Source organism: Rhincodon typus, chromosome 8 (assembly GCF_021869965.1).
Source record: "Rhincodon typus isolate 14 chromosome 8, sRhiTyp1.1, whole genome shotgun sequence".
In the NCBI taxonomy this organism is placed as follows: Eukaryota; Metazoa; Chordata; class Chondrichthyes; order Orectolobiformes; family Rhincodontidae; genus Rhincodon; species Rhincodon typus.
The window spans coordinates 59,922,086-59,939,134 of record NC_063339.1 but is presented as its reverse complement, the minus strand read 5'-3'; the positions used below and the strand labels follow the sequence as shown (position 1 = coordinate 59,939,134).

Here is a 17,049-nt window from a genome sequence, read left to right as displayed (position 1 = left end):
CTTGTTATCTCAGATTCTCCAGCATCTGCAGTTCCTACTATCTCTGGAGACAAATGGACCAGGTTTGTGGAATTCACAATTGATAAAATGGGAACTAATTGTCTCAGGTCTATTAGCTACTCATCTTGGAAACAGCAAGAGATTTCCTGCTTACATTCAAATGAACTGAATATCATTTATTCATTTATAACTATTTAGTGAATAACAATACTTTAGCCTTTTCATTCAGTTGGGGACATAAATGGACAAAATGAACAACCAGAAATAGGTTTGCCAACCCTCCAGTTTTGATCATAAGTCTCCATAACTTAAATATCAGTTCCCAAAATATTGCACCAAGGACCCAGAAGAGAGTTATAAGGCATTTTTTAAAAAATGAGTTTTGTTGACATTTTATTGACTAGATATGTCAAAACCAGATGCCCAAAGGTGATTGAATAGGGGTGGGTGATTTGCACAGAGGCAGTCAATGTGGTAAAATCTCCAAACATCATTGGCAATATCAATGGGCAGTAGGCTTTGAATCACTGAATATGTTGCCAGTTGTGTGATGAGTGCAGATTCATTGGGCAGGATTTTGTCTCACTCAAAACCAACCAAATTATGAAGAAATAAAATCTAGCTCATTTTATATTACAGTATCAAGAAAGAACCAGATTGAAGGAGATTGCGTCTTGAAGAGGTAGGTAGTGAGTAACACAATGTGGTCTCCTGGATCAATTTGAATTGCATAAAAGGATAGAAACAGAGTTTACCAAACTTTTTTTTTCTTAAATTGGCCTTTGGATGTTTCATCTCTCTCAGGAGAGTAGATGAGTATAGAAGTAAGGAATCTTTTGACTTAATGCATAAAGCATCACAACAGTATGGAACAGGTTAGATGGACTTGCGGATCTTTTTCTGGTTTTGAATGTTCATATGCTTTGACCTCTGGAGGCAGACTGTCTGGAGACACATTTGAAGAGTCAAATAAAGTTGGAATGCTAAGCTGGCTGAGAAGAAGGCACCAAGAAAACAAAGGCCAATAAATACTGTACCTGAGTAACCCACTGCCTTTGACTGTCAAAATATAATGGGTTTCTTCAGAGATGCCAGGTGATATTAAACACAGGCTTGACAACTGATGCACAAGCCATTGTCTCTGGAGGAAGAAGGCTGTCAAAGAATGTTTAAAATAAGTAAATACATAAAGTAAATGATTTCAAAGGTTTGAGGCCCACATTTGGAATCAAAAATACAAGATATCAATGTTTCTTAGAGCTAGATGTTGCCTAAAGGAAAGCAAGACACCCATCAAAGCATATGCATCCCATGCAACCGATTTGAAAGAAAAATTTTTGGATGTAGGATGTGAATCAGATACTGGAATGTCCTTTTACTGTTGATCTGTGAAATAAATTAGTTAATTATTCATATTTACCCAATTTCATGTATTTTAGCCATTCATCTTTGAAATAATTCTAGGATCATATTTGAAAATCAAGAACGTTCAATTCAGATCACTAGGTGGGTCCTATTGATACCTCCTTGGATTATTCTGTGGTGTAGTTAGATATTGGACAGGTTATTAAAATGGATGTACCACTGCACCTGATAGAGTACCTAAGGCAGACTTTATTACTGTAAGAATCACCAAATGCAGATCAATGTGATTTACTCAGAAAATGTGCATATATTGTTACTGTTAAAATTGGCATAACTCTGAAACATAACAGTGTGCAGGATTGTATAGAAAGGAGATGAAGTACACCATATTACCATAAAGCTTGCATTTTCACAAACTCATAAAGCTGCTATATAAACTGATGATGAGATAGTTTATTTATATTCCTATATTTGGTATATTCCAATTGCTAGACAGTTCAATCAATATTTTAATACAGTTGGTGATTTCTGCATCATAACAATTCTGACGAGGGTTAACTTATTTTTCATTCCTACACTTATTTGTAATCAGCCAAGAGACAATAAAAGACTTTTATTTCTTGTTGTACAATTGTTACTAAATCAATCTTTCCCAAAAGCATCACTCAAAAGTGTCTTTGTCTCAAATTCTATCAACTGTCAGGCAATGTAACAGCCAATTAGAATTTAAATAATATTGGAATTATTTTTGGTTTTGGTGCAGAGTTAAAATTGACTGATAGCTTTCAATGATAAAAATGATACTTTAAGGAGGATCACATTAGTAGAAAGAAAAAATGTAGCGGTTATTTATCATCTTTCATGATCTCTGTGTATCTGAAATTGCTTCTATTAAATACTACTTATTTTTGACACACAGAGTCGGAATAATTAATTCCATATACAGATCTAGCAGTATGATTCTTTCTATTATTTGAAGGGTACTTAAATAGTAATCTGATATGAAAAGCATAAGTATAATTTAATTTTAATTATGCATTTTAGGTCAGTATTAAAAAAAGTAAACTCCAGTTTCATTTTATCTACAAAGATATGAAGATAATTAGATTATATTGGTTTAAAGCCTGTCACAGATACTGCCTCAAATCTGTATGTGTTACTTAATTTATACTGCAGGGCCCAGTCTTAGAAGATTGTATCCCTTTTAAACTGTTTAGATTCTGAAGCACTGGCGAAAGCTCTGCTTGTGAGTTTGCACAAGTATTCTAAGTTCCTATTCTTGCTGCTTAAGTGCAAATGCTTTGGTGTTTGCATGTGGGAGAGTTGGCAGGGGTAGGTGGAGGATGCAGGTGGAGTACATGATAGAGGACCGGCGACTTCATTTTAAAAGTTAACCAAATTCAGGTATATTTATGAAATTTCTCGAAGGTGTAGCTGATGAATGTTTCAAATCAAATTTATAACTTTATCTGCAGTTAGAACTCTGTCCAGCATCAAACTCAAATGGCTTGAGGCTACCTAATCCAGAGGATGTCTCACAGCGCCTCTCTGTAGTCAGAGTCGGTTAATCCTGGTTTTATACAGCAACATTTCCATTGTAACCTATATGGCAACAGAAATCTTCAATAACATTTGAAATACTTGTTAGTAAACTGAAAAGGTTTTCACATGGTCTACCGAAACTTCTGGGCATTTTAACACTGCGCCAGATTATATTTATACTGTATCTAATGTATAGCCTCACCAAAATGAGACTCTCTGCTAGAGTGGTCTCATGTCTAAAAGAAAGATTTTTATATTGAGAATTATTATGATTCAGAATGCACCGCTTGAAAGGATGGTGGAAGCATCATGCCCTCTTCACCACCCTGTCCATCTATGATGTTGCTTTCAACGAACTGTGTACTTGTACTCCTAGGTTCCTCTGTTCCACAACACTCCTCAGGACCTTACCATTTACTGTATAAATCCTACCTTGGTTTGACTTTCCAAAATGCAACACCTCACACTTAACTGTATTGGATTGCATTTGCCAATCCTCAGCCCACTTCCCCATCTGATCAAGATCTCGCTGTAATTTTTGATAACCTTCTTCACTATCAATGATACCTCCTAGTTTTGTATCGTCTGCAAACTTACTAACCATGCCTTTACATTCACGTCCAGATCATTTCTGTAAATAACAAATGACAATGGTCCCAGTACCGACCCTAATGGCACACCACTAGTCACAGGCCTCCAGTCCGACAAACAACCTTCAACCATTACCCTCTGCTTCCTACCATCAAGCCAATTTTGAATCCAATTAGTGAGCTTTCCCTGGATCCCATGCGACCTAAGCTTCATGACTAGCCTGCCGTGCGGGACCTTGTCATAGGCCTTACTAAAGTCCATATAGACAACATCCACTGCCCTACCCTTATCTATCCTCTTGGTTACATCTTCGAAAAACATTGAAAGATTTGTCAGACATGATTTCCTGCACACAAATCCATGCTGACCATCCCTAATCAGACCTTGACTATCCAAATGTTGGTTGATCCTGTCCCTCAGTATCCTCTCCAATAACTTGCTTACCACTGATGTCAGGCTCACTGGCCTATAGTTCCCTGTCTTGTCTTTGCTACCTTTCTTAAACAATGGAACAACATTAGCCACCTTCCAGAAATGCTTTTTTGTATCACCATGTATAATTTTCACATACACAGCCACATGATAACTTTAAAACATTGCTGGAGAAAACAGATCTGGCAGCATGTGTGGAGAGAAAGCAGAACTGGAAGGGTCGCTGGACTTGAAACGTTAACACTGCTTTCTCTTCACAGATGCTGCCAGACTTGTTGAGTTTCTCCAACAATTTATGTTTTTGTTTCTGATCTTCACCATCCACAGTTCTTTGTTTTATTCACATGATAAATTTTATTTATTCACACTGGATGTCACTGGATACACCAACATTTATTGCCCATTTTTCATTTGCCAGAGGCCAGTTAAATGTCAACAATATCACTGTGGGTCTGGAGTCACATGTTGGTCAGACCAGGTAACAACAACAGTCTGCTTCCCTAAAGGACATTAGTGAACCAGATGACAATTGACAATTGTTTCATAGTCATCATTGGACTCTTAATGCCAGACTTTTATTATTCTATTCGAACTCTCATCTGTCATGCTGGGATTTGAACCTGGGTCCTTGAGACATTATCTGAGGCTCTGGATTAATAGTCTAGCAATACTACTAGTCTGTCACTTCCCCTTAATTCATTTATTTCTATTTTTATCTAAAACTTGGCAGAGATGGAAAGAGTGAAAGTGCTCCAGTGAATTATTTATTTGATGTTTCTTTCTTAATGTGTGACTAATTGATTTGATTTTTAAAATGTTTTTCCACATTTTCTGTGTTCAACATTTTTAAATAAAACTAATAGGTCACAGGTACCAACACTGCACAAAAGTCTTGCATAGTTAATGAAGATTGAAACGTATTCACAGTTCTGGAGTTCAGAGGCATTGTTTCTTAAGGAGACAGATCTGAATGGACACCTGTGCTCATGCAAACAGTTTGAGTGGAGAATTTGGATCAGGAATCCAACAAAATTAAATAGAACAAGAAAAAAGGTTTCATTAGCTGGGCTAGCCTATTTTATTCTGCAAAATTGACCAATACTAATGGAACAAAGCAGTTTTAAAAAAAAAAACCTGCTGCTGCTCAATATCAGAAATAAAACATGCTGGAAACACTCAGGATCAAGAGAGAAATGATAGGTTTAATCCTTCATCGAGGAAGAAATCACACCTAAAATGTGTAATTTATTTGTTTGTTCTGAAGATGCTGACTTTCTAAAACAAATAAAATCACAGTATGTGGACATTCCAGACAAGTTCACCAATTATTGCCCACTGTTATTTGCCTTTGAAAAGATGGTGAGCAACTGTCATCTTAACCATTGTGGTCCGTATGGTGAAGGTGCTCCTATAATATTATCAGGCAGGGAGTTACTGGAAATTGACCCAGGCATGAATAAGGAGTGTAATATGGGACCAAGTCAGCAGAGTGTGTGACTTAGATGGGAACTTTAAGAACTAAATGGCTGAGTATTCCTGACATATTCAATAAGTGAAAGTGGGGGTGTGATTAACTCAGTTGGCCAGATGATCAGTGCGTGATGAAGAATAAAGCTGACAACATGGGTTTAAACTCATATTGGCTGTATTGTTTCTAGATATCTGCCTCCTCACCATATCACAATGCTTTTGGAGTGGTTTCACATGACCAGTTGGTTCACTAGTGGAGAGAGATGTTTATGGACCTATGTGGATACAGCTCCTTACTTCTAATGTTGCTGGGACTGGAGGGTTTGAATAATAAGGAGAAGCTGGATAGGCTAGGACTGTTTTCATTGGAGCATATGAGATTGAGGGGTGACTTTATGGTGGTTTATGAAATCATGAGGGGTTAGGTAAGGTGAAGGCAGGTGTCTTTTTCCTAGGATTGGGATTTTGAAACTAGGCAGCATATTTTTAAGTGAAGAGGCGAAAGGTTTAAAAAAGACACGGAATTTTATTTTACGCAGAAAGTGGTTCATATGTGGAAAGAACTTCCAGGGGAAGTGATGGATGTGGTACAGTTACAACGTTTTAAAGAAGACATTTGGATAAGTACATGATTAAAACATATTTAGAGGGATATGGGCCATGCTCAGGCCGGTGTGACTAGGTTGGGATTATGATCGGCAGGGACTGGTTGGGCCGAAGGGTCTGTTTCCGTGCTGTATGACCCTATAACTAAGTGATAGGCATCCACTAAAAATCCGACAAGAGCAAAGTCCTGCAGATAATGGAGATCTGTAATAAAAACTGAAGGTGCTGGAGAAACTCAGCATGTCTGGCACCATCTGAGAGAGAGAAACCGAGTTAACGCCTAGAGTCCAAAGTGACTCGAATTTTTTAAAAATCTTGTCAATTTGACCTCGAAGCTATTTGTTAGCGAAATCCAAGGGGGAGAAAAGGCAATATGCATGGATGTGATGACTATTTGTGATTATCTAGCATATAAATTAGTGTCCATGAGAAATACTAGTCCACCGTCCCGTAAAATTGTCAAATTGCTCAAATCATGATGTTTTCACAATTTTACCTCGCCTCACTAACTTACTGGAGTCCAGAAGGGCGACATACTGCAAGCGCTGAAAATCTGGAAGCGAATCAGAAAACACTGGGAGCACCCAACCATTCAGGCAGAATGGGTCCGGAGAACAGAAGTGCCAGCTCCTCTGCACAACGCTTCCACAAAACTGTAATTTTAAAAGTTGTTGGCTTTAAGAACTTCAGGAAAACAAGCGCCTCGCGTCCATAGTCGGACACCTTGCAGTCCTCTGGTCTGAACATTGACTTTCTGGAATTCAGACTACTTTGGGATGAAGGACCACTGCATTCGCCCCATGGACAGATGCTGCCGGAGCCGCTGAGTGTCTCCAAGGGCTGCTGTTCTGCAATTGGCTTTGGTGATTTATGTTGCTAACCTCTCATTGCACGTCAGGTATTTCGCTGTTGTAAGATTACAATGCAAATTTTGCTGCAAATTAATCCGCCCTGGGATATTTCAGAATAATGAAAACGATAAAATCCATCTTCATTTAGCTGATGTCTATATAGAAAAAAAATGCTCGTGAGTGACGCAGGAGGTAAGTATTTAAAGGAAGATTAGAGCCCGCATGACTCTAAATACCATCCCCTACTCCTCCTCCCCCACCTATTCGGACTGCTTCAATCTCCTGTCCAAAGCGAGTGAGATTACATTAATCGGCACGGCGGGCTAAAGGCGCTGAGTAGTCAAGGTCCTGCTGTGTGTTGACGCTTCGCTCTGCTGTGTTCAGATCTAAACGAAACCGACAGTTTTTGGGCAGGTTCCGAGCACTGACCCACTACAGGAGGGAGAATCCCCAGCAGAGCGGCCTCGCTGCGGTCCTGTTATTGTCGCCGGATGCACAGAGATGGGAGAATGGACAATTCTAGAGAGGCTGTTAGAGGCAGCCGTCCAGCAACACTCCACAATGATAGGAAGGTAAGAGGATTGGCAGGATCTGCAAAATCAGCAAATGAACCTTTAACGCGGCGAAGTCACTTCGGGGGTGTAGCATTCATTCGGAAGACTTTAATCCATTATTATGTATCCATAATGACGGTTAGCTTTGCTAGTCTTTCAATCCAGGTAGCCGAACGTCTCAAGTACAAGAAATATCAAAGGTATCTGTAGCAGTTAGGCGGAAAGTAGATGTGCGGTGGGAACCTGATAGAAACCTGTGAACACAGAACGTTCTGTGAATCCTTGCTGGCGCAATGAGGCTGCGTTAGGATAAACTTCTCCAAAGTTGTATCTGTAGATGTTTTTCAGATCTGGACGGTGGAGGGATATAGAATATGTCGGGGTTTGCAGAACAACTGCTCCTGTCTCTATCGCAGAACTGTCTAGTGAATGTGTCAAACGGCTTGAAATCAGTTCCATCTATTTCCTTCTGTCCCTTTTTAGGATTTTGCTGACAGTGGTCGTGATCTTCCGGATCCTGGTCGTGGCGATAGTCGGAGAGACGGTGTATGATGACGAGCAGACCATGTTTGTCTGTAACACTCTGCAGCCGGGCTGTAACCAAGCTTGTTATGACAAGGCTTTCCCCATCTCCCATATACGGTACTGGGTGTTCCAGATCATCATGGTGTGTACTCCCAGCCTTTGCTTTATCACTTACTCGGTCCACCAATCCTCCAAACAGCGGGAGAGACAGTACTCCAGTGTGTTCATCACTATGGAAAAGGACAAGAAGAGAGAGGACAATAAGATTAAAAATACAGTAGTGAATGGGATTCTCCAGAACTCAGAAAACTCCATGAAAGGGACAGACTTTTTAGAAGTTAAAGAAATACAAAACTCCTCTGCCAGAAACAGTAAGATGTCAAAGATACGAAGGCAGGAAGGAATCTCTCGTTTCTACATCATCCAAGTTGTTTTCAGGAATGCTTTAGAGATTGGTTTCCTCATGGGGCAGTATTTCCTCTATGGTTTCAATGTCCCTTCTATGTATGAGTGTGACCGCTACCCGTGTATTAAAGAGGTTGAATGCTACGTGTCCAGACCCACGGAAAAGACGGTCTTTCTTGTCTTCATGTTCGCAGTGAGCGGACTCTGTGTCATTTTGAACCTGGCAGAACTGAATCACCTGGGCTGGAGGAAGATCAAGACAGCAGTCAGGGGGGCGCAGGAGCGGCGGAAATCCATCTATGAAATCAGAAACAAGGACTCACCGCACCGAATGGGGGTACCTAACTTTGGAAGAACTCAATCCAGTGACTCAGCTTATGTGTGAAGCTGAAATGCCCCCCCAGCCTCTTGCCATTTCCTCATGGCTTCATTGCCAAGGTAATGTTAGATAACATTGAACAAAGTATCCCAAGGGATGACACTTTGGCTACAATCTGATTACCTTGCCCCCTACCTTGGGAGCTGCCAAATGGAATCTAAGTATATGAACTTCGTCCTGAATATCAGATTGAACACATTGCATTTCCGCCTTGTTGAGAGATAGCAACAAGTAACTGTGCTGTTTGCTCTCACCTATTTTGTTGTGCACTTTAGAACTTTCACATGTAAATAGCTCTTTCAAATGTGTAGATATATAACTAGCACAAGGTTAAAAACCTGCACGATATGTTTGTTGGAAGACTGGAGTAAACTGAATGATTTCCATGTGACTATACTGAATGACCCCGAGGCACTGGGTGCTCATGTTATTTGCACTATGTCTCTAACGGGCTTCACAGCGATGATCTATCCAGCCAGCTGGCTGCAGTGGTATCTCAGTTGTTGTTCCTCAGTGATTGGAAATGGTATGGAATACCCTGCGATCTCAATTCAAGATCACATGCAAGCTGTGTTCGGAGGTGTGCGTTTTAGTACAGGTTCATGAGTCTTGCGCACAGAGGCTGTCCTGGGAATCTGGAGTAGTCAATAGTTGTAGATTTCTTTAAAATTACGATTACTGTGATTACGATTATTATTCATTTAAATGTAGTCACGTACAGTTGAAATGAAGCCCTTTTAGGCAATCTATTTTGTACCAAGCATCCCAGTCTTCATGCTGTGATTGGAATGTTACCCTGTACTTGCCTGTCTATCCCCACCATCAACCTTAAATGTAGGGACATCTTTGTATCTGAGTTTATTTGAAATACCATATACAACACTTTTACATTCTCAATGGCTATCAAACAGTGCACAAGTCAGAGATTTGCTTATTATATTGATGATTATTTATTCTCTATGTTCTAACTAGTTTGTGATGTGTATAGCTGAATGGAACAAAACGCATGTCAATCAGTGAATAAGCCATTTCCCTGTCATAAAATTCAATTCTGATAACTTACAGAGAAAAAAAAGGGCTCTCACAGGTCCCCTGGCCAATCTTTATCCTACAGTCGATAGATTGGGGACGAAAACAGGGGTGGTCTCATTTGAAATAAAAAGGCTAAATTACATTTTCCCACAATTACGTAACACCATGTGTGTTTTTCATTTGAAACTCAACTGGAGTGAATATTGGGCTGAGCAAGGCCACTGGTACAGTAAAGCCAGTTTCCTGTGCACCACCCTTCTCCAGTTTCATCATCATTATTTGGTTTTTATCTCAGTACCTTGCTGAGTGCAAAGTGACTGTTTTGATTCCAACAAGAGAACAGTAACTAGACTTCAAAATATGCGTAATTAGATGTAAACCTTTGAATATGCAGAGATCAGGAAAGGTTCTATTTAAATGTTCGTTTTTAAGGAATGACTTCAGCAAAGTCATTTTGTTAATGCTTTTTTGAGTGCCATACATTTAATGCAAGCAAATATCAAATTAGAATAAAATTACTATGGACAAAATTGACTTAAATCTACTTGTATACAGTTTTTGGTGTCACCTTGCTACCATTTATTTCCAGCATCTTGTTAGTTCAACTGTACTAATTGTTATACAAAAATAAAGTTTTGTAAGTGAAATGTCTGGTCTGCTCACTCAGTTCCAGCTCACAGAGAGAAAAAGAAACTTAGATCCATCAACTGTAATTGAACCAATTTTAATATTCATCTTTTCTGGAAAACAGAAAATGTCAGTATTGAGAACTAAAATCAAAAATGTTGTGAATATTCAAAGACAGGACATGGAATTTGTGGAAAGGCTGATTTTAATAATTTTAAAAAATCAAAATGATAAAAGAATCTGATGTTTAGAGTTAAAGTAAGTAACAATTGTGCCTTTGTCAGATGAGAAATGGAGAAGACGTGGAACAAGTCTGAATGTAGGCCAAATATTTCAGCTACAAATATACAAAAAAGCTAATGTTAAAACATGTTAAATTTATAGTACAACTTTTACTACAGTGAATAATATGAGGCTGTATGTATTGTTTTGTTTGCATACAAGTGTTATCTGTTTTTGTTGAATGTTACATTACACCAAAATGAGTAAAATAATACTTAAAGAAGAAAAATAACAGTGTAATTCCTATTGGAATAAACATTCTATACTGAGAACAAATTTAAGTGCTGGGCTGCATACGATGTTTGAAATCATGGCTTGCTGTAGGACTGTATAGATTTAGGTGCTATAGTCACATTTCAACACCTGTGTGAAGGCAGTTTTCAGTCACCAGCAAACTAAGAAGGTGCTCCATTTTAATAGCTGTTTATAGGAAAATTAATATTACACTAAATGCTGTAAAATCATGGTTAAATTGGGCATGTGTAATTACAAATTAATAATGAGTTCAGATAGATCAATCTAATATTCAAAAATACCTCAATATGTTAATCAAATTTAATGTGAGGGCATTTTGGTTGATAAGAACACATGGTAAATTAAACCAAAAAAAAATGCAGAACAATTTGATTGAAGGTCACCAAATTCAAACATTAAATCAGTTGTACTGTCCATAGATACTGTCTAATTTTCTGAATGTATTCATTGTTTTCTGTTTTCATTTCTTATCTATTAATTTGTTTTCTAAATGATCAATGAATGTGAATAGACCCTGGCAACCCATGGACAAATAGATAAGTATGAAAAATCTATTAGCAGGATTCTGCTGATATTTCTGGAGTGATATTGGACCTGCAGACTTCTTGTCTTAAAATTCTACAGTAAAATCCCAAGAAGTTTAATCTCAGGGGATCCATCCACCAGTCCATGCAAAGTGGAGTTTCAGGATCAACATTGAAATCTCTATGTAGCCTAATTTGCCTACAAACACAGTAAAGCAGTAAATATGTGAACATAGAGTCATAGAGTAATACAGCATGGAAACAGGCCCTTTGGCCCAAACTGGTCCATGTTGAACATGGTGCCCACTCAGCCAGTTCCAATTGCCCATATTTGGTCCATATCCCTCTAAATTCTTCTCATCTATTTACCTGTTTGAATGTTTTTTTTCAAATTTGCTGTTGCACCTGCCTCAACCACTTTCTCCGGCAGCCCATTCCATATACCCATCACTCTCTGCATGAAGAAGTTGCCCCTCAGATCCTTCTTAAATCTATCACCTCTCATCTTAAACCTATGTCCTCTAGTTTTCAATTCCCCATCCCTGGGAAGAAGACTATATGCATTCAACCTATCTATGCCCCTCATGATTTTATACACCTCAATAAGGTCACTTTCCTACATTCTAAGGAATAAAGTCCTATCCTGGTCAATGTCTCCCTATAACTCAGGTTTACTAGGCCTGGCAACATCCTCGTAAATCTTCTTTGCACACTTTCCAGTCTAACTATGTCTTTCCTTAAAACAGGGTGACCAAAACTGTACACAATACTCCAAGTGCGGCCTCACCAATGACTTATACAACTGTAACATAACATTCCAACTCCTGTACTCAATGCCTTGACCAACGAAGGATAGCATGCTAAATACCTTCTTCACCACCCTGTCCATCTTTGACATCGCTTTCAACAAACTATGTACTTGTACTCGTAGGTCCCTCTGTCCCACAACACTCCTCTGGACCTTACCATTTACTGTATATGCCCCACCTTGGTTTGACTTTCCAAAATGCAACACCTCACCATTATCTGTATTGGATTGCATTTGCCAATCTTCAGCCCACGTCCCCATCTGATCAAGATCCCTCAGTAATTTTTGATAACCTTCTTCACTATCAGTGATATGTCCTACTTTTGTGACATTCTCAAACTTACTGATCATGCCTTGTATATTCACATCCAGATCATTTGTGTAAATAACAAATAACAAAAGTCCCAGTACTGACCTCTGTGGCACACCACTGGTCACAGGTCTTCAGTCCGACAAACAACCTTCAACCATTACCCTCTGCTTCCTACCATCGAGCCAATTTTGAATCCAATTTGTTAGCTTTCCCTGGATCTCATGTGACCTAACTTTCATGACTCGCTGCCATGTGAGACCTTGTCAAAGGCCTTACTAAGGTTCATATAGACAACATCCACTGTCCCACCCTCATCTATCCTCTTGATTACCTCTTCAAAAAGCTCTAAAAGATTTGTCAGACATGACTTCCCGCACACATATCCATGCTGACTATCCCTAATCAGACCTTGACTATCCAAATGTTGGTTGATCCTGTCCCTCAGTATCCTCTCCAATGACTTGCTTACCACTGATGTCAGGCTCACTGGCCTGTAGTTCCATGGCTTGTCTTTGCTACTTTTCTTAAACAGTATTCATTAAAAGTCTCCCCCATCTCCTGTGGGTCCACACACAGACAGCCAAGCTGATCTTTGAGGGGACCTATTCTCTCCCTCGTGATGCTTGTACTCTTAATATAGCTGTAAAACCTCTTGATATCTTTAATCTTATCTGCCAGGTCAATCTCATACTCTCATTTCGTTCGTCTGATTTCCCTCTTGAGTGTACTCCTACACTTTTTATAGTCATCTAGGGATTCACTTGAGTCTGATAGCTTAAACCCAATGTGTGCCTTCTTCTTTTTCCTGACCACAGCCTCTCCTGCAGTATTCTCTCCAATAACTTGCTTGCCATTGATGTCAGGCTCACTGGCCTGTAGTTTCCTGGCTTGTCTTTGCTACTTTTCCTAAACAATGGAACAACATTAGCCACCTTCCAGTCTTCTGGAACTTGTTTATTTTTCAATTTGTTTGCACCTTACAATAGCTTAACCTTGTAACGGCATTGAAAGATACCAAGAGTTAGCTCTTGTAAACTTAATAATCTTTTTAAGCTTAGAATGCAATCTTTGGAAAAATGTGATCCAACCTGCCACGTTGTCAGTCCAGTTAAACATCTTCTTGGAGTTCTTATGCTGCAGTGTGAAAATCCCAAAGCACCTTTATGGTTTTTGTGGCTTCAGCTGTGGAAATAGGTGGGTGAGTGAGTGGTCATTCATTAACCCTTCGGGGTCATTGGGATTCTCAGTTGAAGGACAAGCTACAACTATCATTGCTTTATCGGTCAATTTGATTTGTGCATTGTACAGTGTTGTCCACCTCAGCATACGTGCTCTTGCTCGTCGCTGCAGAATTCCCATACTGGGCTTTTGCATGTGAGTGAAAAGAGTCTCATTATCAAGTTGGCTGCCACAGCCTGATTCTCCTTGTCCTTGGTGTAACATGCCACCATAGCTTATATAAGCCCAGCATGGAAAATCCAATTAGCACTTGTGGATTCCGTCACCATATTTCATGCCTTCTTTGTCCTGAATATTTCCTAATCATGAACAACCACACTATCACTGTTTACTGCATGGTAGACAATGTTGTGTCTTGCCTTGAATAGGTCCAGCTATTTGTGCCCACTGCAGATGAACTCCTCATGGCCCCTGTCTCTTTGTCAGGGTGACTCCAATCTCCTGCAGGGTTGGACTGGAGGACTGAAGGTTCTCTGCTCGAGCTGCCTTGAACTGGCAAAACTTCTTTAATGGCAGGATAGACGGTTGTTCTCATCTTCTTCTTTGCTGGAGGTAATACCTGTTTGTTGAACTTCTTCAAGGTTGTTGCCTTGCATTTCACAATGGTTGACAAACTTGATGGCAGGATCTGCCACTTCTTAGTGATGTTCACTTTTTGGTTCACACCACAGTTCCCACTTGTATCAATTTAATCTTTTCTCCTCTCAATAACAGTTTTATCTTTCTCACAGATTTAGACATACAGGCTTTAGAAATCTCAATCTGATCTTGATGTCAAATGAAGTCTTACCTACACCTCCATAGTTTCGTGCTCTTGTGTGGCTTAACTCTGCTCCAATTGGTTGGTGCTGTCATTTGAGAAGCTTAAAAACATTGCCGCATCCGGAGACACCAATTCTGAATTTATGCTTATTATGGGCGTCCTTCTATTGAATTTGAAACAAAAACAGAAATTGCTGGAGAAGCTCCGCAGGTCTGGCAGCGTCTGTGGAGAGAAATCAGAGTTAAAGTTTCGGGTCGAGTGACCTTCCTCAGAACCAGTTTAATCAGTTCACAGATGCTGCCAGACCTGCTGAGCTTTTCCAGCAACTTCTGTTTTTATTTCAGCATTACAGTTCTTATAGTTTTTATATACTATTAAATTTGCTGTTCTAGCAGTGGGAATGGCTGATACACCCAGAGTTTCAGATTGTCTGAAATTGACTCATCATTGTTTCACCATATTTGTGATTGGCAATTTTACTTGTGTTTGATTACCATGGTTTTCAGTACCAAACACATTTCACTTGCCCAATAATATTGAATACCCCCACATCTGCCCCTTAAATCTCACCACAACCTTCATTCTCTCAGCCTGAAGATTGGCTGGGCCATCTGATATTATGGTTGTCTTGAACTAGTGGGCTGTGCCATTCAATTACTACAGTTCAGTTTACTTCAAATGTGATTAAATATATATTTATTTGATGGTGACAGTTGATTTTATTGGACACCAGGCTCTGTACAATTCTAGTTATTAGCATTGGACAATATACCCACTTTATAAAATGAGGTTTTGTCTGTATCATGAATTAAATAGCTGAACAAAGAGCTAAAGAATGCAATTGTGGCGGTAATAAGTTAGTATTTGAATAACAATTATAAACTAAAGAAACAGGCTGTTTTTAAGAAAATGTACATTGAAGTAAATGGAGATTCAGCAAAAGCAGTGTACAGAATGAACGTAAGGTGTGAGTTATTAAGAACTAGAATAGATGAAAGTGGCTTAAGTGGAAAAAGTCAAGAGGCATGCATCAACTCAAGATTGACGAGAAAATGTGATTGCATGGTTTTAATGTTGAGCATCAAGAAGCTCAGCATAAATTTAAAGCTAGGGAGAAAAATTGATCAATGGATTTTACAGAAAATGAAGGGATAGCCATAATGAAAAAGAGCTCCGCCTAAATTCAAATGCAGAAATAGGGGAAGCAATGACAATCCATAAAAGTTGTCACTGGTTACAAAGCAGACAAAAAGTATTTTTGTGCTCTTAAACTGGAGGAGTGAGGCATGCTTATAAAATAGTTTAGTTTTACTAAATCTAGATGGCACCAAATTTCAAAGCCTGGGACAATTATATATGATTTTTTCTGAAAGATTTTTAAATTTCTAGCAAATTATAATATGCAAATAAAAGAGATTTCAAAAAGCATATCGTCACTTTGTGTTAAAGTGTAAATGTGAATCTAACTGGAAGTACAAATTTTGAAATTGTAAAGCATACTGTTTTTCTTTCATTGGGAGAAAAAAATAAATAATGTAAGATAGAGAGCATTCAATAGGGAATAGTTTCAAAAGGGAATTGGATATGTATTTTCAAAGGAACCATTTGCTAGGCTGTGGGGAAAGAACAGAAGAGTGAAAGAAGAACATTTGGAAACTGTGGGAAATGCAATGCAAGTATATAAGTAGTTATAAGTCAGATGACGTTAAATGGTCATTCTGGACATGGCTTGAGATGATTGAAACACAGGGTTGTTTAATCAACAGCCCAAGAACCTGAAGCAATTGAGTGACTCAGCTGAACATTTCAGCCTCAAGAGTGTCATGAGAGTGCCATGCAGGGGGAATGATGAGGCTCCGGTGTGCAGATTCCTCAACCAGCCAAAAAACAACAACGGAACAAATTATGTTTTTAAATGCATCTAAAGATAATAAATGTTTGAAAGGAGTTCACAGGAGCATTGTTGAACTAATTTTGAACCTGAGCCACATAAGGAAATATTAGAATAGGTGACCAAAAACTTGGTCAAAGAGCTAAGATTGAAGGGACCTTATAAAACAGGAAAGAAAAGTACAGAGTCAGAAAGGTTTAGGGGAAAAAAAAACAAGCTGACTGTCTTGATATCTAAAAGCTGGAGTGATCAAAATTGCTTATTCTCAGGAGACGCATAGGAAGAACAAAAGTCAATTTAGCTTCTTGAGCTTATTCCACATAACGAGAGGAGCGCAGATATCTTGGAGGACTGGAGGTTATTACACAGAGAGGGAGACATGAGGCCATGGAAGTATTTGAAAAAGATGTGAATTTTAAAATAAAAAATTTGCTTAACTGGGAGACAGCGTAGGTATATGAGTACTGAGATGATGGGGCTTTTAGGACAGGAATAGCAGCATTTTGGGTGATTTCAAGTGTATGGAGTGTATTGCAATAATCAAGTCTATATGACAAATGGATAAATGAGGGTTTCAGATGTTGGGGCAGAAACA

General features: G+C 38.9%; 1 protein-coding gene across 1 annotated transcript; it reads left to right on the top strand.

Annotated features, from left to right (window-relative positions):
• Positions 1-7,358: 7,358 nt before the first annotated feature.
• Positions 7,359-8,726, top strand: gjd2b (gap junction protein delta 2b). The gene is made up of 2 exons (XM_020527536.2): positions 7,359-7,429; positions 7,895-8,726. The coding sequence occupies exons 1-2, from the start codon at positions 7,359-7,361 to the stop codon at positions 8,724-8,726; spliced, it is 903 nt and encodes a 300-aa protein (XP_020383125.1).
• Positions 8,727-17,049: the final 8,323 nt, after the last annotated feature.

What these genes read in the sequence shown, in the direction of transcription:
- gjd2b (XM_020527536.2), top strand. Translation starts at nt 7,359, where the DNA reads ATGGGAGAATGGACAATTCTAGAGAGGCTGTTAGAGGCAGCCGTCCAG. An exon ending in CACTCCACAATGATAGGAAG is followed by an intron (nt 7,430 to 7,894) that starts GTAAGAGGATTG and finishes GTCCCTTTTTAG; the next exon opens with GATTTTGCTGACAGTGGTCG.